The following is a 27,509-nucleotide window of genomic DNA, read 5'->3' as shown; positions in this document are numbered from 1 at the left end:
TTTTCACCATGGACGTGTACGCTGATGATTCATTTTTTTTCACCTGAAAGTTTCGTAAGTTCATTTAAAAGTTTTAAGACATCAAAGGGTGTCGCCTGCCTATATTAGTATCATAGTCTGGCACTATTTAGGTATTCTATGTCCACTTTAAGTGCGAAGACAATGTAAACAAATACTCGTGACTTCTGAGAAATCCTATTGACTGTTCCCATGGAAACCGTGCAGGAATCTTGCGCGTACGAATATAGTACATTAATAAACCCATTTAACTCAACGTAGCTGCTATATTGAAGCTATGAGCTACTACCAATGTATGTATTCATGGGCAAAAGATCACCAGAACTAACACATAGAAGTCACGTGGTTTGGTTTATATTGACTTCGTTTTTACAGCGGATGGAGAATACAATATGTATCACATGCTTGCATACATACAGGATAGAAGATGCACCGAGATCCCAAACAAAATTTCGCCTTGATGTCTTCTACACGCACTGAAAACATTTCCATGCTGTGCTGTGCCCCTCCTCCCCAACACACACACACACACATACTTTCTCAAAATAGCAAGAGGTACGTACACGAGAATCTGGAGGAATGCAAAAAATATTCAGATCACGTTGGACCTCGAAAGTTCGAGCTGAGCACCGAGCACGTTGCCATGGTGATCGAAGTCTTGCGTTCAGCTCGTTTTTGAACCTACTGGAAGACTAAATTAAGAGATTGAGTTTTTTCGTGCCTGAAGAGAAAGCATTTGTAAAATTTTTAAGAGTCGTTGAGAAACGTAGATAGCGAGGTGGGGGCAGAGAAGTAATTTTATTCGCAACTCGATTCTTTGTTGTTGTTTCTGACGTCATTGAAGAAACGACAGAGGATTTATATTTATTTCTCTACCGGTTGAGTATTATTCGGACTTTTCGTTTGGCGTGGATATAGGGATAGTAACAAGACATTTTCATTACTATGTAACCTCTTCATACATACCAAGGGGGATATCTGAGAAAGTGTAACCTCTTCATACATACCAAGGGGGATATATGATAAGTGTAACCTCTTCATACATACCAAGGCGATTATCTGATAAAGTGTAACTTCCTCATACATACTAAGGGGGATATCTGATAAAGTGTAACTAACCTCTTCATACATACCAAGGGGGGATATCTGATAAAGTGTAACCTCTTCATACATACCAAGGGGGGATATCAGATAAAGTGTAACCTCTTCATACATACCAAGGGGGATATCAGATAAAGTGTAACCTCTTCATACATACCAAGGGGGATATCAGATAAAGTGTAACCTCTTCATACATACCAAGGGGGATATATGATAAGTGTAACCTCTTCATACATACCAAGGCGATTATCTGATAAAGTGTAACTTCCTCATACATACTAAGGGGGATATCTGATAAAGTGTAACTAACCTCTTCATACATACCAAGGGGGGATATCTGATAAAGTGTAACCTCTTCATACATACCAAGGGGGGATATCAGATAAAGTGTAACCTCTTCATACATACCAAGGGGGATATCAGATAAAGTGTAACCTCTTCATACATACCAAGGGGGATATCAGATAAAGTGTAACCTCTTCATACATACCAAGGGGGATATCTGATAAAGTGTAACCTCTTCATACATACCAAGGGGGATATATGATAAGTGTAACCTCTTCATACATACCAAGGAGATTATCTGATAAAGTGTAACTTCTTCATACATACTAAGGGGGATATCTGATAAAGTGTAACTTCTTCATACATACCAAGGGGGGATATCAGATAAAGTGTAACCTCTTCATACATACCAAGGGGGATATCAGATAAAGTGTAACCTCTTCATACATACCAAGGGGGATATCAGATAAAGTGTAACCTCTTCATACATACCAAGGGGGGGGATATCAGATAAAGTGTAACCTCTTCATACATACCAAGGGGGGATATCAGATAAAGTGTAACCTCTTCATACATACCAAGGGGGATATCAGATAAAGTGTAACCTCTTCATACATACCAAGGGGGATATCAGATAAAGTGTAACCTCTTCATACATACCAAGGGGGATATCAGATAAAGTGTAACCTCTTCATACATACCAAGGGGGATATCAGATAAAGTGTAACCTCTTCATGCATACCAAGGGGGATATCAGATAAAGTGTAACCTCTTCATGCATACCAAGGGGAATATCAGATAAAGTGTAACCTCTTCATGCATACCAAGGGGGATATCAGATAAAGTGTAACCTCTTCATGCATACCAAGGGGGATATCAGATAAAGTGTAACCTCTTCATGCATACCAAGGGGGATATCAGATAAAGTGTAACCTCTTCATGCATACCAAGGGGGATATCTGATAAAGTGTAACCTCTTCATGCATACCAAGGGGATATCAGATAAAGTGTAACTTCTTCATACATACCAAGGGGGATATCTGATAAAGTCAATCAATTAGTAACAGATGATGTGGATATATTAGATAATATATACAGCGTGAAAGGCACACCGAGCTACACGGTTTACATTAAATAACTATTAACTTTAAAGAGGAAGAGTTGCAATTTGAAAGAGGAAATGGTTATTTAATTGACGTTATATTGTGTTAACAAACTGAAAGTACACACATATTTTTCTTGTAACTTTAAGTAACCACCAACCTCATCTATGTATTGAGATACTACTGCTGTTCATGAGGCAGTACCTGGTGTTTGCATTTGAACTCCTAACTTATTCTTCCATACTATTATATCTGCTATAACGTATGTACTTAAATGGCGCCATTGCTTTGTACATAGAACCGTTTCGTAGGGAACGTTTTTTCGTATAGGTTGAATAGTTATTGGCTTTTTAAAACATGAGGCGCTATGTTGTTTACATTTCACTCGGGCGCCATTACATCCGAACTTATGACGTAGTACTCGTTTCTGATTGGCTATGCCACGCGAAATGGAAAGAATATTAGGACTGATTCTATCTGTGAAATACGCTAGGGCATCAACATGCTACAAGATTTCTTCGTAGTAGAAATATTAAAATACGAAGGAAAATGATTTCGTCTAAAGTGAGCGTTAAGAATAATGCTTTCCAAGGGGTTCCAACAAAATGAAGGGAAAATTGGAAATTTATCCCCGAAAACGGAAATTTTTATTTTGCCACTTTGGTACTTAGTAAAATATCAATACTGTTAATTTCCAGTACGCAGTATCAATATGTCACGCAGCATCCCCTTCCCCTCCTCCTTCTAGCCAGAGCTGAACGTAAACTGATCGTATTTTTTAGGTTCACGACCCTAACAGTTCGACTGATGGAGACCATATGTTGCGCACGTGTGTTACTCAACCTTTCTTTTTTCATATACGTTGGCCTCGCAGCCCTTAGGCCTTGTTACCTAACAGGCGACCATTGTTTCCAGAAAATTATAGCTTGCCATTGGTGTACCAGTTTGGCAGTCGTTTGAGCGAAAGTTATAGAGAAAGGTTGTAAAAGTTCCAGTGTAGGACAGTTGACGTCCGCAGGACTTTTTCCAGGGAGGGACAAGCAAAGGAATTTTAACCCCCAAAGGGTGCTGCACCCTAAGAGAAAAAAACTGCTCTGGTTTGAAGTTAACGTTTTCCTGGTACTATCTTTAACAGACTTAATAGCCCCTTAATTAAGGCAAATTACTTTGATTTAAATGAGATAAAATGTGTGGAATATCATCTTCGTCATTTTCCCCATCTTCCTCTCTCACTACCCCCTGTCTTCTGCTATCTCTCTCTTTCTCTCTCTCTTTCTATATACATAATAAGTAAACAAATGTGTATACATACACAGGAAAATGGGAGACTTACTCCTAGTCATTGCGCCGGCCCCCGGGGCGGAGTGGTTAGCACATCGCGCTACGACGCAAGGGGTCGAATCCCGGCCTGGGCATGGATGTTTGTGAGTGTTCATTCATCAATTTCATCATATCATCACTCATCCCCATCTTCGCAAATTAGCCAAGTGGCACAAAAAAGCGATGTAAAATAAAGCAAATCAATCAATCAATCCTAGTCATTGCACAGTGTTTGTCAAAGCACGGTGGGGGGAGGCAGATCCCATATATTCAAGGGGTGTGGGGGGTGACCTTCTGAGAAGGTGCCTAAATATCAACCTCACTTCCACCTAGTACAACTCGGTAACTGCAGTTTTGCAAGCCAACGGGACTCTGGCGCTTGAACGGCCAGTATAGTCTTCTGTAGGGGTGTGTTTGTCCATCTACGGGCTGAGTGCATCTTTACAGATTTAGCTTAACTAGGTAGGGAGATTTTAGATATCAGAGACAGGTATTGATTGTAGCTACGGTAAGGGACTAGACCCCCTAATATGACGGGGCAAATAGCCTAAGTGCTGACACATCCATAATTCAAATTCCAACCAATCAATCAAACCCATACATTGAAGTGCTGTCATAAGCATCGGCCCCCTTTATCCCCAGGGTTTGCGCCAGTTACCCATAGAGGCTGGATGAACTCCAGGGCCACTTTAGTCTTTGACGTTACGGGAAAAGTTGAGATCATCACCCTGTGAATTAAACCCGAGTCTTTCACGTGGCTCTCTCTACCAGAGCGTTTAAATACACACACACATTTCTTCATATTCCACTCCTCCATCTCTCTCTGCATCCATATATTTTGCTCTTTCTCCATACCTCTTGCTCTGCATATCTCTACCAGGAGCGAATATTCTAGGCTAGCTAGGCTATCTGCGAAGCCTGAAGTCTAGGGAATAAAATTCAGGAGAAAAATCGATCAGAAATTGTAAATATTATTATTCGTATCAGTGAGTTGGCAACCTGATTTCTTATGGGTTGGCAACCTGATTTCTTATGAGTTGGCAACCTGATTTCTTATGGGTTGGCAACCTGATTTCTTATGAGTTGGCAACCTGATTTCTTATGGGTTGGCAACCTGATTTCTTATGAGTTGGCAACCTGATTTCTTATAAGTTGGCAACCTGATTTCTTATGAGTTGGCAACCTGATTTCTTATGAGTTGGCAACCTGATTTCTTATGAGTTGGCAACCTGATTTCTTAGCAGTTGGTACATTTATTTCTATTCATAGCCTAGGACCACGTGACATAGTGAGATAGCCCAGATATTGGACCCAGTATACGCCACTGAATTCTACCTATCCCTCTCTCCGTTTCCCCTCCGAATTTAGATATCACCGTGATTCTTCGAAACTAGATATTTTTGAGGTGAGTCATTGCCGACACAACCAAAGGATCCAAAGTAGCCTTGCTCAGCAGCCTCGCCAAGAAACACAGCGAGACGTTGAATAATGGAGGAATATTCATTCCTGTCAGATGCTTCCTATTTCGCGTTCTTGCCAAAAGAAGGAAAAAAAGTTATTGTTTGTGTTCGTGCGAGAGAGTTAGTAGTTACCCGGAGTTAACTGCAATCATGTCATTTAACTTTTCCCCTCGCCCTCACGAATGCTAATCCGAGGGCATGTCCCGCTGCTCCTTAGTTTTGTGGGAAAGTAACCAGATCTTTGTCTCGGATCGACGTGAGTCGGAAGCAAAATTAATTCTCTCTTCTAATGAGGGTGGCTTCTGCTAACCTCCTGAAGACTTTAGTCATCCTCTCTCTGCTCTGTCCTCAGAGTTGCCAACTCGCAATAAAAAATCACTATTTGTTCAGTCTAGAGACTAGGAATTGAGATTTTTTTGAGCCGCGACTAGAAATTGAGACTTGTGGACTGAGATTTTTGGTGCCGAGAGTAAAAATTGAGACTTGTGGTCTTAGATTTTTGCAGCTGAGACTTGTGGACTGAGATTTTTGGAGCCAGGACTGGAAATTGAGACTTTTGGAGTCGAGACTAGAAGCTGAGACTTATGGACTGAGACCTTTAGAGCTGAGACTAGAAACTGAGAGTTAAGGACTGAGATTTTCGAGCCGAGACTAGAGATTGAGACTTAAGGACTGAAATTTTTGGAGCCGAGACTAGAAACTGAAACTTATGGACTGAGACTAGAAACTGAGAGTTAAGGACTGAGATTTTCGAGCCGAGACTAGTAATTGAGACTTAAGGACTGAGACTAGAAACTGAGACTTTTGGAGCTGAGACTAGAAACTGAGACTTAAGGACTGAGATTTTTGGAGCTGAGACTAGAAGCTGAGACTTATGGAGCTGAGACTAGAAACTGAAACTTATGTACTGAGACTTTTGGAGCGGAGACTAGAAACTGAGAGTTAAGAACTGAGATTTTCGAGCCGAGACTAGAAATTGAGACTTATGGACTGAAATTATTGGAGCCGAGACTACAAATTGAGACTGACGAACGGAAATTTTTGGAACCAAGACTAGAAACTGAGATTTTTGGAACAGAGACTAAATTTCTATGAGACTTATGAACTAAGATTTTTGGAGTCGAAACTAGAAGCTGAGACTCATAGACTGAGATTTTTGGTTCCAAGACTAGATACTGAGCCGTATGGACTGAGATTTTTGGGACTCCAACATCGAAGATAGCAGCTACATACTTCCTAGAGAAGCACGATGTATGCAATTAATTTATAAAACACGCATTCACACTCATATAACGCTACACGGCTTCATTGTTAGTGTTTTAATTGATCTCTGCGTGTTGCTTTCAGAACAAACGAATTCTAAGATTTGTCTGGTTTGAACCAGCAACCGCTGCGCGGTGCTTCGTTCGATTTGAAGCCTTTTCAGAAAGTTTGTCGTCTTTGTAATTGGAATCTTAAAATTATCAAGTTCCAGGAAAAGGAATTCCAAGAGACCAAAGCCAGTCAGTTTGCTAACGTTTCAATCGACAATATGAGGAACGGAGAGAAAGTGTTTCAACCGAATCGTATTCAATTTTCCAATATACTTTCACCCATTGTTCTCTTTAACACGTGACAGGTTCCTCTTGTGTGGTTGCTTTTGACAACAGTTCAAACGTTGCGTAAAGAAACAGGTATTTTTGCCGCGGTTGCGAAAACGACAGAGCAGAAGTGGGAGAAAAGAAAACAGAGCGAGAGAGATGAAAGACGCTAGTCGTTAAACGCTGTGGAATATTCATAGGGAAACCTAATTACTTGTTCATTAGAGAGAACAAACCACACAGCCTCAGTGTTTACCATTCGTTTCTAACTTTCCGTCACGACGGAAATTGGGAGAGCTGGGAGTCGCAAAGGGTACGACAATACAAGTGTTTTCCGCCCTGAAAGTATGGGATATTCGTGTTGGGTGCATGAGCCTTGCGTGACTATTGAGTTGACCTGCGAAATGTGATCAAAGACCCCGTTTCACCGTTGTACCTGCTGGAAACTTAGAATTCAGTGTACAGTCATCGTCAGAAGTGGATGTGGATCCTTACGCTTAAGTAAACCAGTTTGCCTACCGGGCAAGGTTGTTATTACTACGACGCATTACGACCGTATATGGCCCAATCCTAGCTGAGGATCACTCTCTGGAATGTGAATACTTAGTAGAATAAGCAAAAAATGTAGATTATTTACTGAAGAGGGTGTTAGCCCGTCCATTATTTCACCCGTAGGACAATCTGTGGTGACGTGATATTCCTTTCTGTACCATGTTGTCAGCTTGGAGAAAAATGAAGTTTCTGTCTTTGTAATCGAATCCTTCGAGTTTTTGTCTCATTATCTCCTCACCCGAGGTCCCGAACTCGATTTCCGGTCTCTTCAACAACTTGATGTGATCAATATTAAAGCACATCGTCGCGATCAAGAGATACAAAAGCAACGTAAGAATAAGCAAAGTACAGAAAAGAAATGTCACTGGCAACAGTGGATTTGTGGTGCTGGAGGATAAAGATTGAAGAAGTAAACAAACTTTTGCAAGAAAGGAGGGGGTCATGGCGTCATCATCGCGTTATAGTCTTAGAATTGTATCTGGAAAAGGAAAAATCATCTGAAACAGTGTCATTAAGATGAATCCGGTAATCGAGAATAGACCTGCAGTTTAAACTGTGTTCCAAACCACTCAGCAGGGCTCTAAACCGGAATTCCTTCATGACAAGACGAGAGCGTAATGCACTACATTGGAGTGGAGAGGCCGATGATAGCAAGAAATTTTAAGAGTATTGGTAAGGATAAATATAATAAATCTTCCAGTCGAACTCTTGTATATTCTTTCTGTAATTTCCTTGTATATTCAATGCATGGAGCCCTTCAGAGGGAATATTTAAAAACCAAATCCGTTTTTAACGCCTTATGCTATTGGCAGCACAGCAAGTAACCTACTGTGCCATTGGAGCCATATCTTACTTTTTCAGCTCCATTCGTATGTATTGTGAGTGACAAGGAGTTGGAAACTCTGACGATGAAACTTCTCTTCCAACACACAAAGGCGGAATAAAACGAGAAATCATCTCCGGTTGGGAACGTTTAAAGAAAATGTCACTCCCCTTAATAGCGTGCGCCCTTCTGATTACAGAAATTTCTTTGCCCCTTCGTACGGGGAATCAAATATCAGAGAGTTATTTAAATCTATCAAACGAATCGGCAGCAACATTAGGGGGAAAGATCAGCGGCAAATAAGCTCCACCAGGCCGCCAAAAGATTAAATGTAAATGGACTGTCTGGCCTGTCACAAATAATTGTTGCTGTCAAGTTAGCGGATAGATAGGCAGACGCAAGCCGCGCGTTTCTCACAGGATGCATACCTTCCAGGGGAAGCCATGCTATCGATCTTTCCCCTAGACAAGCGGACAAACGTAATGCGGGTATCCGTGCTGTAATATTATTAGACCTTTTAGTAAGGCCTCTTGTGTCTCCTGAGAGGTGGAGAACGTGCAAATGGAGACTGGAAAGTCTGGAGCTTCCAGTAGTATCAGCAAATTCCTCACGCTCTGATTTTTGCAGTAGCCAGATTGTGAATTAGTGATGGGTCGTTCGTGAACGAGTCGTTCAAAAGTAACGACTCTCTCTTGTGAGCGGTGAACGACTCGTTCACCAGAATTGAACGACACGTTCAAAGAGTCGTATGTGTGCCACGACTCCTCCGCCCGCCAAGCAACTATTATTCCATTATTCCCTCTCCTTTCCACGAATTTTGCGAGGAAGGCGCATGCGCAAGTGTATACTCGCCTGGCGGCCGGAATTTTTGAAAGAAAGCAAGTCGATTCTGCGGGCAGAAAATGGGGACTGGAGAGGAGAGGGAGGGGGGGGGTCCTCTCTGTTCCTTTTCCCTACCCCTAGTTGAGTGAAGCGGGCAGAAACGTGCCGTGTACGATGAGAGGGGAAGGAGCATGCTCGCGAGTCGACTCTTTCCTTCGTTCAAAGAGTCGTGGCACACCTTAGCGACTCTTTGAACGAAGGAAAGAGTCGACTCGCGAGTGTTGTTTGCAGAGAGAGAGCGCGCAACCTCAGCCCATGACGGGCAGCGAAGAACAGCCAACACATTTGTCCTGTAGTTTCAAGTTCGGCCAAACCATTAGCGCTAAAATTACAAGAAATTAAATGTTAGTAAAAAATATTAGGGGAGTCTTGTAAAAATTTTGAGAAGGTGTTAGGCACAGACCTCTTGATTACAATATTCCGATTAGCCTTTATGTGCAGATAGGATAGTCGGGACTGGACCTACAGTTTAAAGGAGGATCCGAACCTCCACTTTGTATTGAACACGGTACCCCTTGATTACCGGCGACGTTATCACTACGCCATCGGGGAGACCCGATTAGCCTATTGGAGCATAAAAGTGGACTTTAAACATTGTCTGACAAAATCGTTTTCATATGACGTGAAATATTTCATTAACATTAACGTGTAAATATTTTACTAATGAAAACAGCATTAAAGAATAAATATAGAAGTTTAATCATAAATCTCATCGTACATGATACTGCAAAAAAGCTTTTATTGAATGACTGCAGAATTAGGAACAACTACGTAAGATGGACATGGGTCATGTTCACGAGTGATATAAACAGCTGTTGGCCATCTGCGGTGAGCCTACGTGTTAAGGTGTTTTACTAGTAGAAAGCAACATTAAAAAAAAATACATACGTATAATTTGGCCCGCTTTATAGAAATTCGATCATACATTATGATATTGGCAGAAACTTATATTGAATGACTGTAGAACAACAAAAAGCTATGGATATGGGATGGACATGGATAATGTTCAAGAGCGATATATATTTCTTAAACACAGCTGTTAGCCATCCGCGGAGAGCGAGCGGGTGGATCCTACTTTAAACTGTAGATCCAGTCTGCTGGCGAGACTGCCGCCGCCGCGCCTTGTGTAAGAGAGCTCGCGACTCGCGAGCGAACGATGAGTGAGCAGAAGAGTCGCTAAGGCGAGCGAGTCGTTAAGGTGCTCCACGACTCTTCGTGCCGTCTCGAGAGTCGTGAACGATGAGTGAGCAGAAGAGTCGCTAAGGCGAGCGAGTCGTTAAGGTGCTTAATGACTCTTCGTGCCGTCTCGAGAGTCGTGAACGAATGATGGGGAAAGAGTCGTGGGACTGTGCTGTGACTCTTCGTGCTGTTTCAAGAGTCGTGAACGAGCGATGATGTGTCGCAGCGCAGATCTGGAGTGCATTTTGTTGACTCGCTTTCTCACATTTGTTGCGATATTAAAACCAGTGATCGAATGAAAAAAAGGAAGAATATGTAAATGCACGTTATTACTAATAAAAGGTTGATATAATTATATAGCATTTCTGTGTATGCTATCGTACTGCATAATTTGCATTATCCGCAGCATGAAATGTAAACTGAAACAAGATACAAATATAGAAAATCTCACTCATGAGGCAGAGTAATGAAAACAAGTATGTGCAATAAATTTTGTTTGTGTGTGTGTGTGTTTACTGTTTACACATATATGTATATCCATACACATACAGAATCGTATTTGTATTTTTCTTATTTTATGCCGCTTTTCTTCAAATTTTAAGTAATCGCGACGATGAGGATGATGCGTGATGATACAGATGAAGGGACACTCGTAAAGAATATCCTTGACCAGACCGGGACTAGAACCCGGGAACTTCTGTGGCAAGATCAAATGTCGATTACTTCAGAATCTTGGCCATCTAGTCGGCTACACGCACACACATATACACAAAAATGCAATACAATTTATTAATCTTGAAGGACGTACGTTGTGTTCGTTTACTTAAATACAATCATCTGCTTCAACACCTCCTACCCCCTTCCCCCTCTTCAGGCATGTGTTTCGAGAAAAAGAAGCTTGGCGACTCTTTTGAACGACTCATTTGAACGACTCTTCTCAGTGAGCGAGCGCTCATGAGTCGACTCGCACAAATGAACGGCTTGAACCCATCACTATTGTGAATACAGTGGCAGAGCTTGTTTTTAACGTTATTATATGCACGTACAAACTAATCGGGACTGGGCCTGCTATTTTAAGTGGGATCTGAACCATGAAAAATTTGATCTATAAATTATAAACTGTAGTCGCGATCTGCTTAGCTAAGACAAAACCCATGTTGCTGTGTCAGCATTGCCTGGTTCGAGCTTCGATTAATCACAGTCTTTCAGTTAGAATTTCTACATTTAATTTCTTCCGCGTTCAACACATTGATTCTAAAGTCATGGATATCATAGGCGTCCGCATAAAATTTTCGAAAATGGAGATACTGAAAAGTTGTTAGTTTCAAGAAAAAACAATGGGCCAAAAATCTTGTTGCACAAAAAAAATAATGTCTATGTCATCATAAGAAAGAAGTGTTTTATGGGAGATAGAAAAAAGAGAGATGAAAGAAGACGTAGAGATGACAAACACGCACACAGAGGAAAGAGAAATAAAGACACGTCAGAGAAGGAAGTAGGAAGCGAGAGAAAGAGAAAGAAGAAAAAGTAGCGAGATAGGGATAGAGAGATAGAGAGAGAGAAAGTAAGAAAAAAGAAATAGTGAAACGAGAGAGAGAAAGAATAAAGAACAAACAGAAATTTGAAAGCATGGAAAATGAATTATGTACTAAAATTGAGAAAAGAAGATCGAAAACTAGAAAGAAGTTTCAAGTCAAAGAATTTGACGAAGGAGTTACAATAAAGGGGAAGGAGAAATAGTCAATTTTCCTTATTGGAAAGAGAGGAGAGAGTGACCCCCCCTTGACACTCTTTGCGGGCGCCCATTCTAAAGTTGCCATACCGCCATTGAAAATCTGAGGTGGTTACATCTGAACCAGATCATAACAAAGATGCTAGTGCGAAGGGTTGGAGACAGGCAATCGTAAGTTGTCATCCCTTTTAGTAACTTCTACGTGCTCACCCTGCTGTTAGCTGTGCATGGTCCTGAAGACAGTTGTACACACTCGTAATGGTAGAGGCAGACGACTTGAAACCTGTAATCAAGAGCATTTTGAAGGCCACTCCAAGGGCAACTTAGGTTTGTCCAAAAGTCAGAAAAACGTGGGAATGTATCTGACTGGTAACGTTGTCTCTGTTTCCACCTTGTTCACTCGCTTCATCTCCTTTACAGATCTCTTGCAGCTTTCGTTTTTATACCTCCTGACGGAAACATTGCAGTTTTGTGTATTATTTGACCTCGGAAGCGAACAACGGAAGTGTGAGTCATATCTAGTCAACCAGCTGCTCTTGTTCAAGGTTAGAACCCACTACACTTCTATCTGGTTCACCACTTTTGATGGTGTTGCTCAAAGTATTTGCCCATTCTTCCTTACGGCCGAGCACATCGAAGGTTCCGGGTTCGTGTTCCGGTTTGCGAGTGAGTGTCTGTGAACGCCTCTTCATGCTCATCGTCACAACAATTCAAAAGCGGCAGAAAAGCGACGCAAAATAAAGAAAATAGCTAATGTCATAGGAAAGAGTGTTGAAGAGCTGTTATGGATAAAGCATGTACAATCAGGAGGAGGATAATTATGAGATGACGTTGTGATGTTTTCCACGTCACGGTAACCTGCCCAATCTCTTTGCGCGGTAGAGTTATGGGACACACTTAAAATTATGGTAGGAATGAGCCTTTTTAGTAAGTGATGTGAAAATGAAAACTTATCACTTATCTTGTGGCCGAGGTTTATTGAGATCATATTACTAGCCTATCAACACACATAGCAACAGGGCCTTCCCGATGTCGGTAGTAGTAACGTCGACACCTTGTAATGAAAGGGTCTCGGGTTCGATATCCGGTATTGGCACAAGTGGTTCGGATCCCACTTTAGGTTCAGTCCCGATTAGTGCATAAAGTAAACTTAAAACAAACAAAAAATGTCACTATTATCATAAACAACACTCACAATATAAATACGACGATCTTTCACAAACTGTCCCTTGATATATCTTCTTGTATACCTGATTCCGCCTCATTGCTTGATTCTGGATATTTCTAAACGCTTCTGAAAACCTGAAATAGGCTTGGTTTCCGGTGCAAATGCACTTGGAAAGACTACAAACAAGGGGCAAAAGGTATTGAGGCAGTATACAGTGTGGTGTTATAAAACTGTTGAGAATCATCGGGACTACAAGAAGAGGTAAGGTGAGAAATAAGAACAAACAGAATAGCAAAAAACGTAAGACTAGAATAGTCTGAATGATGAGAAGTTAAAGGCAAGACACCAACGGATAATGAGATGCTAGGATATATAATGGCCAATGGTATTGAGGGGGAAGTGTGGAGTACAGCGGTCGAACTAGAAGCCTTGACTCCTCAGTTCTCCATTTTTCACTGATCAGCACGAACGATACTATGATACAATGCCCTGCAAACAATGATTACGATAGCAGAAGTGCATTAACGAATACAAAGCTTTCACAGTTGCATGTACGTGACTTTATCTTACCAATGGTGTGTTCGGTGCCAGTCCGAAAGACAATGAGGAAACAATAAGTGGTCATTGACCAGGTGTTAAATTTTCCAGAGAACATGGCCATTGAGCAAGAGAATTTCGAGAACAGTCGAACCAATTCGAAAGAGAGTAAATGATTAGCACAAAGCGAGCGTTATCAAAGGTGACCGCTCGTCTTGTAATTATCTTTTATCGACCTATCCTCTCCGAGCGCCAATTGGAAATATCTTCCTCCCATTGTTCCCGACAGAGCTGAAAATTTCGTGCACTTTCTCCCTCGAACCATCAGGCAGAATTTGCATTGCAGTACCTGGTAATTTGGTGCAACGTTATGCTCTTTATGGAAGATTCGCCTTTCAATTTCCCACAAGAAACGCCAAACCCTCAGGGGGATATTTATTTTGAGAAGTCTTCACCTTCTCACAAACAAGCACGCACGCGTTCTCAGAAAGCAACAGTATTGTTGAACTCGTGTGCAGCGCGTTACTAGTCATGGCACAAAAACATTTTATATCTTATAATGGAATTAAGAGAAACAGTTTATACTGTAGGCGTATCTCAGCCGGAAGTATCTTTCCCATTTCTTAAGTTCAGAACTTCCCAGTGGTTTCAACTGAAAAATCACACACTTGTGTCTTGTGAACATGTGAAAGTATAGCGGTGTATACCATGATGGAGCATAAGTGAGCTGGTTCCTGTTTCTTTTGTGGATGGAAATTCCTTCCACCAGTGTGGCAGGAAGTTCTCACAGAAAAGCACCTGGTGGTTCTAGAACTATATGCCGTATAGTTTCGCACACGTAGATCGGTTCTCCTTCTGCTTGATAGATCGAAGCGCACTGGTGAAAATTGTTGGTAAAATTTAGGTAACAATGCAGCCGTTAGGAAGCCGTATATTGAGAGAATTAAACATGAAAACAGGGGACGTGGTGAGTACAATTTGGTTTGTATGTTGCGTGAGACCCACTGCTCAAAAATACAAGGAATCCATATAAAGGAGTTCTGGCGAGAGGATATACATTAGAGATATTGATTATCCTTTCTCTGTGTGTGTGTCTGCAAACATTCAGCTGAACAGGGATGGTCAAGATACTTTATCTTCCCATATGTAGTGCATATTGTAAGTAATCTCCCACGCATACACGCACACGTATACAATCTCGTTATTTTCAGTCACGATGCTATCAGTTTCTAAGAAAAATGAAACCCCACTCTGTAAGATTTTCTTTTAAACAGGTGAGTGAAAGTGTAAGGGTATGTAAGAAAATAGGGTCCCCACACATTTGAGGGGTCTAGTGAGAGAGGGAGCTATGCCATAAATCTTGACATTTTTATTTTTTGCCATTTTCAGTCTTGTCCTACCATCTGTCATCTATCATGTGAACTACAACCATGTGGCATAGCTCCCGCTTGTTCTGCAGCAGATTTTCTGAGTTCTTGAATACGTCCTCATCATTCTGAGTGAGAGAAGGAGGTATGCCACTTACTGATGGTGTCTGCAATAGGAGTAGCAGAGGTTGTGTTGCAGTAACCGGTGCTAGATTTAATATCAGCCCTGAAGTTAAAAGATCTCATGGCAATAATGCCTTATATTCCTCCAGTTCTTCATGGTGTTTACCAAAAACTAAAATCCACAGAAACAATGGACAGTGAAGAACCTCCAGAAGACATATGAAGTTGTCTTTATGTAGATCATATGTAACCCTGTGAACATGATTTACACTGAGGGAAAAGTATTTAAGCCTTGTTCAAAGTATTTGATGTGCTAGATTAATTTTTCCACATGGGTATACTACAACAATATACCATACATGTCCATAATAAATGGTATTTATATTGAAATTCATATTTTTCCTTTTGAATAATTTACCTAACAATATGTTCAGAAAAGAAAATTACCCTTTGTTATACAAATTATGACTCAACGCAATGCTTTAGAAAACTCAATTTATTTTCATTTCTTGTCAAAGTGGCATAGCTCTCTCAGTAGACCCCTCATTTACAAACTCAGTCATTTGTGGGGAGATGTGTTCAGCACCACTGCCCGGTCGTTTTTATTCCCTACGGTTCCCCCAGGGTTCCCTTTTTATTAAAAAAATTAAATTAGGGGCTTTGTGAATTCCAGGGACATTGCTGGAAAATTCTGCACCGGGAATCGAACCCGCTTCTCCCGCGTGACAGGCAGATACCCCACCGACTGGACCACTGCGAGTAAGAAATTGTTAAAGTATCGTAAAATAACGATGGTTACTTTGAAAAAGTAACAACCTTACGTGCGTTGAGCCACTTTGTTGGTTGAAGAGGTAGATGTACAGTAATCGACAATTCTGGGTTGCAATGGCCCCTCAAGTGGGGTCCGTCTATACAAGAGCAAACAGTACTCTGTCTGAAAAATACCGAACACCTAAGCTGTGCACAGCCATTTCGAGAAACTGCGAACGATTCTTGATCAGCGCTGCACTAAAAATCGATTCAGCCGTTCAAGATCTAACTGGAGAGAATATCGAAAGGGTTAGCAGGAGGAAAATCGCTCTCCTCACAAGAAGCAGGAATCCTCTTCCGTCGACACAACCGCTGGAGGCTGATCTTTACGCTTCTTGCTTCGTGATAAATAGTGGTATTTACATAATGTTCGCTCCCATCCCATTCTCTCTCTCTCTCGGAAGACGAACGGAGCCCCTCCTTATCATTGATCCCCGCTTCGGCTACGCCAAAGAAACAAGGCAGACGTTAATATTCCTCGGAGGAGGACTTCGACAGTAACAAGGTGGAGCATCGGAAAGATCACCAGACCGCTCCTCTTCTCCAGGAACGCGCAAGAACACTTCACATGAGAGAGCCGGATGCCTCTTTCATAAGCTTCGTGGTTCCCCTTCGGTGGTTTGGAACTTGGAGATGTTCCCAATTGCAGGAACAAGGAGAGCGAAAGGAATTCAGATCTGGTTTGCTACGTCGTGAGGGGGGGTTCAGATAAAAAAAAATAACCTAGTCGGATTCGTCGTTGAGTTTTCCGTCCGGTGTCGAGGATCACAAGCAGAGGAATATGTCCGGGTGTCTTCTTCTTTCATTGTAAGTGCTCAACCATGAGGTTGCAAGCTCTTTTAGTTTTCCTCTCACGAAAGCTTACACGCTCTCAATAATTTTCCTCCACATTTCCAAGTCCTCTTTTCATTTCTGGTCTTCTCTTCACCGAATTCTTTTCTTTTCACCCCTTCTCTGTCCTTCACTTCTCTACTCTACTCTTCCCTTTTATTTCGTACTGCATTCTTATTTTCATTTCTATATCCTTTGATTTTTTCCAGGATTCTTTTCTTTTCTCTTTTTTACTTTACCCATAGTCTCGTCTTATCCGCTTCTCTGCTCTGTTTTCCAGTCCTCTCACCTTTCATTCCTCACCTTATGTCCTCTTCATTTTCACCTCTTCTGTCCTCTCTTTTGTTCTCCGGACTGGGGGCTAATTTTGAATATGATTTAAGGAAAATTATTGCTGTACTTTACATTCCACTTCTCCCCTGCACTTCTCTCCAATTCTGTCCTCTCTTCTCTCGTCTCCGCTTCTCTCCTCTCATTTCGTCCCCTATCTTCTCCTCTTCTCTGCTCTGTTCCCCATTGCTCTCCTCTCCTTTCTTCTCTTCTCTCCTTGCCTCTCCTCTTGACATCTTTGGTATCCCTGTACACTTTCGGTGCAACTCGTAGCATATTTTTTTAGACCGACGGTCCGCCAAGATACCCCTGGAAACAGGTTGCCATGGTACCCTGTGTGCAAGACAGATTGGCAGACACTGATCTTCAAGATGAATATCTCTTGCACAGTTCTATTGTCTCTGTGCACCTGTGTGATGCACGGAACGCCAACGAGCGAACACCTCTGTCGCTCCGAGACTAACGGAGCGAAAAGAAAGGTGACGCGTCTTGGATCCCGCCTGATAGTCCGGACGGATGTTTGACTGGGAAACGTCACAAAAGAGGGGTCCGGAAATTTAATTTGCCCCCTAATGGGATTCTGTTGTAGCGAAGCAGTAGGAGCCGGAAAGTCGGACACATCCACTTGTTATTCCAAGCGTTCCTTTTCTATTACACCCCACTCTTCCGTGTTTCCCCACTTTCTGTATTTCTTTACCCCCTTTTCTTCCTATTCTCTCTCCCTTTTTTGTACTCCCTCTCTCCGAACGAACCCTGAATACAAGAACGTGAATCGCTTCATGAATTGGAGTAAAAACTATGCAATTTGCAAATGCCCCTACCTTATGTCCCCACTCTTCATTCTCCTCTCTAGGCATAACAATCTGTTCGAGGTTACTTACTAAAATGAAGTACTGACTGAGGTACAACGAATTTCGCATATGCAGTTTTCATATATTCTTTTGTTTTTATTTTATTTTATTATTCTGCATTTATGAATTTGCCGGCCCCCGTGGCGGAGTGGTTAGCACAGCGCGCTACGATGCCAGGGGTCTCGGGTTCGAATCCCTGTCTGGGCAATGGTGTTCTTTGTGAGTTGAGTCGTTGTTGTTATGTCCATTTTATGGGACTGTACGATTACGGCCCGTTTCGCCTTATTCCTTATCCAGTTTCGCATTATGCCTTATCCCGTTTCGCCTTATGCGTTATCCCATTTCGCCTTATGCCTTATCCCGTTTCGCCTTATGTCTTATCCCGTTTCACCATATGCCTTATCCCGTTTCGCCTTATTGCGTTTTCACTTCCCCTAATACAATTTCGCGTGATTTATGTGGCACTAACTTTCTAAGGCGAAACGGGACATCCCATTTCGCCTTATCCTGTTTCTCCTTACACACAAAAAAATCCCACCAGGGAATATTATCGACATGAAGGGTCATTATTATTAATGTATTATTAACCTAATCTAACCTAACCCACAGGACAATGAGAGCCAAGGTAGGCAACATCATCACAAGCTCTGCGCTCCCATTAACTCGATAATATTCCCAGGTGGAAATTTTTTTATGTGTACGGCGAAATGGGATGTCCCGTTTCGCCTTAGAAACTTCGTGTCACATAAACAATTTGAAATTCTATTGGGGGAGGTGAAAACTCAATAAGGCGGAATGGGATAAGGCGAAACTTGAGGACACGGACTGGACCTACAGTTTAAAGTGGAATCAGAAATACTCTGATGCTTCACCACCACCACGTATCATACCCGCTACACTTTTTCTCTTTGTGAGTATCCCTTCATGAGTTTCATCACTCATTCTCATCTTCGCGATTAGCCAAAGTCGCAGAAAAGCGAACTAAAATCAATCCAATCAATCAACATTTCTGAGTTTGAAAGCACGCGGTTTTCCGGTCATCAGAGCGTCTGACTGTCACGCTGTAGACCCGGGTTCAATTCCGGTGGTGGGAGGTTTTCAAGGAATATCCCTGAACAAAGTGGCTTTGAGGTTCACCCAGCCTCTAGTAAATGGGTACCAGGGAAGGGGTAAAAACAGCCGGAGCGTGGTGCTGATCACATCACCTCCAGAAAATTGTAGACATCGAGAATGTGTGTCCCCTCGACACACTCTATATGCCTACATGACACGACGCACAAGGGATATCTTTACCGTTTCTGTTATAAAAAATAATAAATCTTTTAGTTTATTTTCTAAATTGGATTGAGGGGTTCGGAGTTCGAATCCCATACTGTGCATGTCTTTGGGTGTCCCCTTATAATATCGTCACTCATCCCCATCTTCGCGATTAGCCAAAAGTGGCAGAAAATCGAAGTAAAATGAACCAAATCTAATCTAATTTTAAATTTAACGATACCGCTGTCCTTGAGCGGGTTGAACAACCCCCGCCCTCCTCACGACGCCCATCGTTATTAATAACAATTTACCCAAACCTACTGAAGTGTAAAAAGCTTCTAAATTTTCTCAAAATGATTGCACCTCAAAGTCATTGGATTACTTGGGGATGAAATTTCAAATGCTCGAATGAACAGCAGACACTTTACCACACAAATGGCCACTAATTCCGTTCTTAGAAGATATTGCATTGGTCCCAGAATTTCCTTCTCCAAGGCGAACACGGTTAAAGTAAATGTCACCCAATTGGCATTTATTCTGCTTCACATACCGTTCCGCAACTCGTGTAGGGCTTTTCCCTGGCACATAACTCCAGGCAAGTTTGGAAAACAATACGTACTTCCAGGTTTCCGCCAAGCCATCAAGCAAGTATATGGCTCGGCAATTAAATGTTGGTTACCGTACTTGACTTTGCCAAAGCTCTTCCGCGCGTAGCGTTTAATCTTCGAGATAGAAGTCGGTAACTCAGGAGTACGGCCTCAGAACCAAGAAGCAGGTCTTATTCTTAATTAAGTTTGTAACTGGGAGGAAACCCTTAGCAACGGAGTAAGCCGCGCTCTAAACAGGGGCGCCAACTGTATTGGGTGTGTAAAGTGTGTCCCAAACATGAAAATGTACTTATAAGATCCTTTTCCAGTCTTAGTTATTCAGTTACTTTATCTAGTACAAGTTTTATTATTTTAAAACACTAATCTGCCATTATGGAAAGCATTGGCAAGAATGTAGCGTAGAGGGCGTTTCAAGAAACGTTCAACAGTCAGTTTGCTTTAACAGAGGTTATCGACACAACTGCGCATGCACGAACTGGATGAGCCCAGTGGCAAAACAGGGGTGACGGCTGCAAGTGAAACAAACTATTGTCTCTTCTTACCACTTTTAAGGCGAAGAGGGACAATTACGCACCAAGCATGCAATTATTCCAATATCGTCGGAATGAGCAATGCTACTAAAAAGATCTCCGCCAGAAATGAAGAGTATGAATTTCTCCCCATGTGGCAAGTGGAAGCGGTTTCCTAAGTTGATTAGTAAGCCTTATACGATTTTTGAAAAATATGATGAATTAGTATTTACCGAATCCCATGTATTCCTTATGGGACATCAACTTCAACTTCAAGTTATGGCTCATCAAATGGGAGTTTCGACTTTTCCTACTACTATGACATACGTAGTTCAACGTGTCCTTTTTCCATCCATGTACTTTTCTACGTCATCGGATGTTTGATATTCCCGAGAGAACGAATAAAATAATGGTCCCATAAGCCTAGTGCATTTCTCCTTGCCTCCCACGGTCATCCTGGCAGTGTTGCCAAACCTGATGTTCATAATAGAGCTAAATTTCACCATTAATATAGCTAAAGAGGACTTTCAAGCAGCTAGATTAACGAAGGCTGCATAAAGTGCCTACTAGGGTAATTTTAGTTGTCAGAGGGGTGGGGGTGCTGCTATTACCGTTAGCTTTAAAGTGATGGCAATTTATTCTTAGTTTTCACCGCCTAGATTTGGCGGCATCACCCATCTCAACAATCCAATGATGTTAATATAAAATCGAAAATAAAGGGTTCCCGGATAACAAAATTGTCATCTTCATCTTAGCCACAGCGCTATATATAAAAATACATGGGGAGGAAAGAAGAGGTGGGTGACGCAGCCTATAGCTATACGAATATCACGTCACGTGCAAAATGTACACTCATGGCAAAAGTTGGTATTTATGGGCCGGAGCCTGTGGTGGCATCATAGTGGGGCAGAGGGCGGGTGCCACAGTTCACAGTCAAACGAGTGCACGAAAGAGCCAGATCTGGCTCCAAAAGAGCAAAGTTGGCAACAGTGATCAGCAGCTGCCCCAGCGAGAAAGACCTAGGGGAAATTGTCCCTCCTCGCCTTAAGCACATTCGAAAGTGTATCCAAAGCGTGTGTACAGGTTTTGTGATACGATACTCTGAATCTAATTCATTCGATCAGAATTCACACACACATCAAGTTTAAAAGTATTACAATTTGTACATATGTGTACGTACTTAATCTAATCGTATAACCTCTGATATGTATATTATCTCTTGACTGACCTCTGTCCGTGATATTTACTAAACGGACTATCGTTCTATTTACTTACGATTTGATAAATGACCACATCTTCTCTAAAGCTCAAACGTATATAAATATTGAACTTCAAGTTCAATTTGCCACTTACTATTTATCTTATATCTTTGCTAACATTGTCTAGACTATTTTAACAATTCACATCGGGAGTGTTCATGTTGTCTGCAAGAGGAATATTTTGTGTTATATAAGTGATTAAATGCATGAAGGGTAATGTGTTTCTCAACATCGGTTATGACTTATGGTTGTATATAAAGGCACTCTTGATAGCACATATACACATGTGATCGCGACGATGGGGATGAATAATATGAAGGATCAAGAGGCATTCACAAACGCATATGGACGACACAACACCAACCCCAGAGGATTGATTATTTATATAATATATATATATATATATCAGTAATAAACTATTGATATAGGCCCTTCCCGTTGGAGTAACGCCATCACCCTGCAATGAAGGAGTTCCGGGTTCGATACCCGGTAGAACCACATAGTTCTTTGCCACTCTAAACTGTAGATCCAGTCCCAAGTAACCTTTCTGCATAATTTTTTGTATTTGATTTTTTTTTACTTCGCATCTTGTGCCACTTTTGGCTAATTTGCGAAGATGGGGATGAGTGATGATATGATGAAATTGATGAATAGACACTCACAAACATCCATGCCCAGACCAGGATTCGAACCCGGGACCCCTGGCGTTATAGCGCGATGTTCATTTCTGCATAAAGTGGACTTAAAAGAAACTTCGTATTGATGCAAAAATTGATCAACAGGCCTACTGAAATACGCGTATGCTAGAGCATATTCGTACATCATTGCACGTTCGCACATGTGTATGTATATTTCTTTCCTTGGCATGAACTCCGTGACCCAGCACGAGGAGTGCTGCAGTCAATATATTGCTACGGAGGTTTAAGGTTCCAGTCTTGGGCATGGGTAGTCCTTGTGAGTTTCCCTGGCATAGAAGAACGTTACAGGAAATAGTATTCTCCTGAAAGTTGTTAAATCACGAAGTAGATGCTGAACATCTACTCTGCCAGATACATTTTCGAATCCCGTCGTCGAAAACTAGACTCAGAAATGAAGTTTTTCTTATAAAGAAGGCTAGATCTGAAATTGAAAAGAAATCTCCATTGTGGAGAATGTGCACCAGTTACAATAAACTGCTAATCAAGAATAACACCATTGACATATTTTCTATGATCCTAAGGGACCTCAGTAAAGCCACTATTAACACAATGGCCTAAGCTTAAACACAAAATTTCTTATTGAAATTATGTGATAAGTGTGTGTGTATATATATATATATATATAAAATAATTTTAATTATATTTTACATATGTGTGTTTGTATATATATATATGTATATGTATATGTATGTGTGTATTTATGTACATAATTTCTCTATATATTATAGAAATATACGTAATTGTATTCACTATGTATCCTTCATATGAGCTCTGTAATTAGGTATGTACCTGTTGAGTTCAATAAATAAATAAATAAAATAGACTAATACCAAAATCCAACACTTAATGTGTTTGTGTGTGTGTGTAGCATGTATGTACGTATATATAGGTACTGATGCCCAACTTTTGGTTTTTCTCTTTCTCATGCCTCGTTTCTTTTCCTTCCAGGGTGAACACAGAACCAATCCGCAGTAAATATGGCCTGATTACCGGTTCGCTATGCTGGAACATGTGCTACCTTCCGGGCCTCGAGCCCGAGTTCCCGATAGTACTCCACCCACCATCCCCGCGTTGCTGCTCCTCATCTTCATCGTGCAGGTGTTGCATTCGGCCGCCTGGGTCGAGGACGTGCGCACCAAGATGTATGTGCAGCTAGGTAAGCGTTGCGTCAGTTTCCTCTACTTTTTCTATGCATAGATACAGTTATTCTAGTGATGTGAGATAGCATTTATGTTTAGTAGCCAATTCTTGAGAACGAAAGTGATAAATTGGTTGATGCCTCATTAAAATTCTCTTCACCTGTAGTCTGTTATTTGTAGTGTTAAGTCGGCGGCGTTTAGAACCTTAGATAGAGTTTCCACTGGCCTGAAAAATCTAAAAACTCGGAGAAATAAACTCTATAGAAATAAGGGCATTTTCAAAATACACCCCAAAATCCTAGAAAAGACCGATAAAATTAAGAGTAATTGGAAATAGAAATAGAAATTCCATTTTTTCGTAAGTTATTCTACATGAAAATATTGTTATGAGAATATAGCACAACAGAATGCTGTGGAAATGTGTTCTGAAATTGCCTGAAAAACGTGGAAAAGTCGAGGAATTTCTTTTGGCAGAATAAGTTGGAAACCCTGTATTTTTGTTGGTATTATTTCTCAGACCCTCATATACTTTAAAGATCGTGGCCCTCGCATCAAATCCCATTGCCGCGGCTTTCTAGGCCCCGAACCTGCTGCTTCTGTTTTTTTCAAGTACCTTCCGTATTGTCCTCACGATGCTTGGTCGAGCGACACCGAAATGTTCAAGCTATATAGGGAATCAAACAGTGACGGGAGAGACGCCAGTTCCTAATAATCTTGGCTGCATATTTGATCCACCAATTATCCAGTCAAATATCTATTCGCAAGCATAGCTCAGTCAAATGCCTATACACAAGCATAGCTCAGTCAAATACGTATTCAAATGCATAACACAATCAAACATCTATTCACCATCATACCTCAGTCCAATACCTATCCGCAAGCATAGGACCGTCAAATGCTTATTCACAAGCATAACTCAGCGAAATGCCCAGTCAAAAGAATAGATCATCCAAATACCTATTTACAAGCATAACTCAGTAAAATGCCTATTCACAAGCATAGAACATTGAAATACCTATTCACAAGCATAGCCCAGTCCAATGCCTATTCACGAACATAGCTCAGTCAAATGCCTTCTCGCAAGCATACCTCAGTCCAATACCTAATCGAAAGCATAGGACCGTCAAATGCATATTCACAAGCATAACTCAGCGAAATGCCCAGTCACAAGAATAGATCATTCAAATACCTATTTACAAGCATAACTCAGTAAAATGCCTATTCACAAGCATAGCTCAGTCCAACACCTATTCACAAGCATAGCTCAGTCAAATACAAATTCACAAGAATAGCTCAGTCAAATACCATAAGCTCCACAAGCGTAGGTCAGTCAGATTTGTATTCACAAGCATAGCTCTGTCAAATGCTTATTCACAAGCATATTTCCTGGGCAGTCAGTTGCCACACAAGTTCCGTGCATCGTCAACCAGTTTGCGCCATTCAAAAGTGAATCAGTTTTTGACTCATCTTTTGATTCTCCTTTGATGAGACTTTACACGCAAGCACCACCCTCCTTTTCAAGAGCAGAGGTAAGCATATGTAAAGTAGGTCGCGCGATTGTTGTGCTGTAAAGTTCCTCTGCGTTACTTCTTGCACATACTTGCACATACGTATGGACGTTCCATGCTTGTTCATTCAAGTCCAGTTGTGGGAAACTGGTTCGCTCTGGGAGGACTTGCATAACGCTTTTGACTTGAGGTTTCTCGCTTCCGAGAAGAGAAAGTTGGAGTGAATTTGCGACGAAGAAAGTGCGACTACAACACAACCGGTGAAACTCCCACTCTTAAACAGGCGGATACGGCAAGTTTGACAATATGAATAGACCTGTAATCAGCCGAAATGAGAGGTAATTTCTTTTCATGGAGATTTTTTTTCCTGCGCGCCATCTACCTCTCTCTCTTTACGCCAAAAGCTAATGTGGCCTGACGGAAGTGAAGTTTACTTCGGCGCACACTTGTACACTTATCCGTCCGTATGTGGATGGAGCGACCAGGTTAGTGAAGAGGCTGAACTCGATGTCATATGGAGAGAGAATAGGAAATGGTGGAGACAGGAAGAGTTAGAGGGAGATGAAGAGAACGGAACACATGGAAGAATTAGGGGAAAAGTGAGAGAATGGGACACACATGCAGGGATAAAGGAGTAGAGGATAGAGAGAGAGAGAAAGTGAGTTACAGTGAGCAAGATTTAGAGAGGAAGAAAGAGGGTAGAGTGATGCGAGGAAGGGAGGGAAATGCAGATAGAGAGAAAAAATAGGGAGATTCAGAGAGAGAGAGAGAGAAAGACAGATGGAGGTTTAGAGAGAGAAAGAGAGAAGTCTAGGTAGAGAAAATATTTAGAGATGGAAATTGAGAAGTAGAGGGATAGTGGAAATTTAGATAGAGAAAAGAAATTGGTTGATTTGGTGTTTTAAGTCCACTTTATGCACAGTAAGGCTAATCGGGACTGGACCTACAGTTTAAAGTGGGATCCGAACTATTATGTGCCTGCCTTAACCGGGTATCGAACCCGGGACCTCTTGATTACAAGGCGATGACGCTACCACTGCGCCATCGGGAAGGCCTAGAGAGAAAAGAGATAGGGAGTTTAGATTGAGAAGGAAGGGGGGAGAGGGAGAGAGAAATCCTGTCTTCTGTCCTCACTTGCGTTTCATGTTTAACTCATACATATCATTGCCTTGTCTCTTCAGTGGCGTATTTAAGGGGCCAACGGAGATAAGCCCTTAGAAATGTTTCTGCGTAATATATAATATTGAATTTATATGTATCGAATATATATACATATGAGCGAAATAGGGCCAATATGCACTGCCAGTGCCAAAATTCACCAAACATTTTACAACACACTGTCATGATGTGTGTGTTGGCAGTGCAAAAGCTAATGAGCATCTTAGAAATGAATGCATATGTACTAGGTACATACCACTGCTCCGTCTTTGCCCTGTATGTTCATTCATAAGGTATTCAATACTTTACACCTTCCGCTCATAACCTGCTGGATACAGCCTAGAGAAGCACGTGTTTGCGCATCTGACGCGGAATCAGCAAAGAATCAATGATGAACCTGTCCAGTCTTATATTACGGTCAGCTCGAAGACAAGAGGCGTGTCGAATCAACCGCAGGAACAAAGTTAAGCTTCTGGCGGTGGAATTTTTGCACTAATCTTGTTGACGACGCACAGAGGAAAAGACAAAGCTGCTTCCTTAGAACTTAATTTTTTGTGAAGGTAACTTTGTGGGATTCCTGGGCAACGACCAATTAAAGAAGTTTCAAGGCAAACATGCCTACCTAACATGTAAGCTCCCTCGACATTAATTTTCTGCGTATGACTAAGGCGATTAAAAAGGTATGTGGGCATTGTTTTGGATTTTCCTAGAACTTCCAATACCGTATTAGCATAACCGCGTTGAGATTTCCTGGAAATGTCTGGAAAAACAATGGCACGGATCGGGAAGGGAAAATGCGGTTGAGCCACTTCTGGAACAAAGCTTATCCCATAGCGTATTTATCATCTACCAGTTGAGAGGGAGCCCTTTGGGGGGTGGTGATGCTGACTGAAGCTTTTCCTCCCTCGCTTTGTGCACACCAGGGGTCTCTCTTGCTAATGGCAGGTTTTCTGTTTTCTCTGCCGTCCATTTCTTCAACTTCCCTCCTCCCTGCATGGCAGGTATTCACTCACTCAACCTTTTTTCTTTCCCTCTTCAAGCTGTGCCAGCAGAACCGTTTCAACCGGCTTGATCGCTCGGGCATCAAGGGAATGTCAGATCTGATCGTGCCTGGTGAATGGGTGGCTGGTCGGTGCCTGTGAAAGTGTTACTACTTCCTAAATCCCGCCCACGCCCTGTTCTTTTTCTCTTTGTGATAGTTCAGGACGTTGGTCGCTCCTACGTAGAATAAATGCTCTCGGGATCTAAGCTTCCAAGTACTGTAGCTCCGGAGAAACCATGTATCTTGTGTTGACTGGACTGTATCATAATGAGCACCTCT

General features: G+C 41.6%; 1 protein-coding gene across 9 annotated transcripts in view; it reads left to right on the top strand.

The window, feature by feature from the left end:
* The window catches only part of LOC145994644 (semaphorin-1A-like), a 487,954-nt gene that overhangs the window by 39,814 nt on the left and 420,631 nt on the right, over positions 1 to 27,509 (top strand). For all 9 annotated transcript variants that reach the window (XR_014442390.1, XM_083130750.1, XM_083130748.1 and 6 more), the window contains exon 2: positions 23,332 to 23,539. Coding sequence is in view for 8 of the 9 variants with exons in the window: in XM_083130750.1 (XP_082986876.1) it covers positions 23,383 to 23,539 (157 nt within the window). In the remaining variant the exon portion in view is untranslated. The remainder of the gene's footprint in view (positions 1 to 23,331; positions 23,540 to 27,509) is intronic.

Source organism: Lepisma saccharinum, chromosome 11 (genome assembly GCF_977018435.1).
Source record: "Lepisma saccharinum chromosome 11, izLepSacc3.1, whole genome shotgun sequence".
Lineage (NCBI taxonomy): Eukaryota > Metazoa > Arthropoda > Insecta > Zygentoma > Lepismatidae > Lepisma > Lepisma saccharinum.
This window is presented reverse-complemented; position numbering and strand designations above follow the sequence as displayed.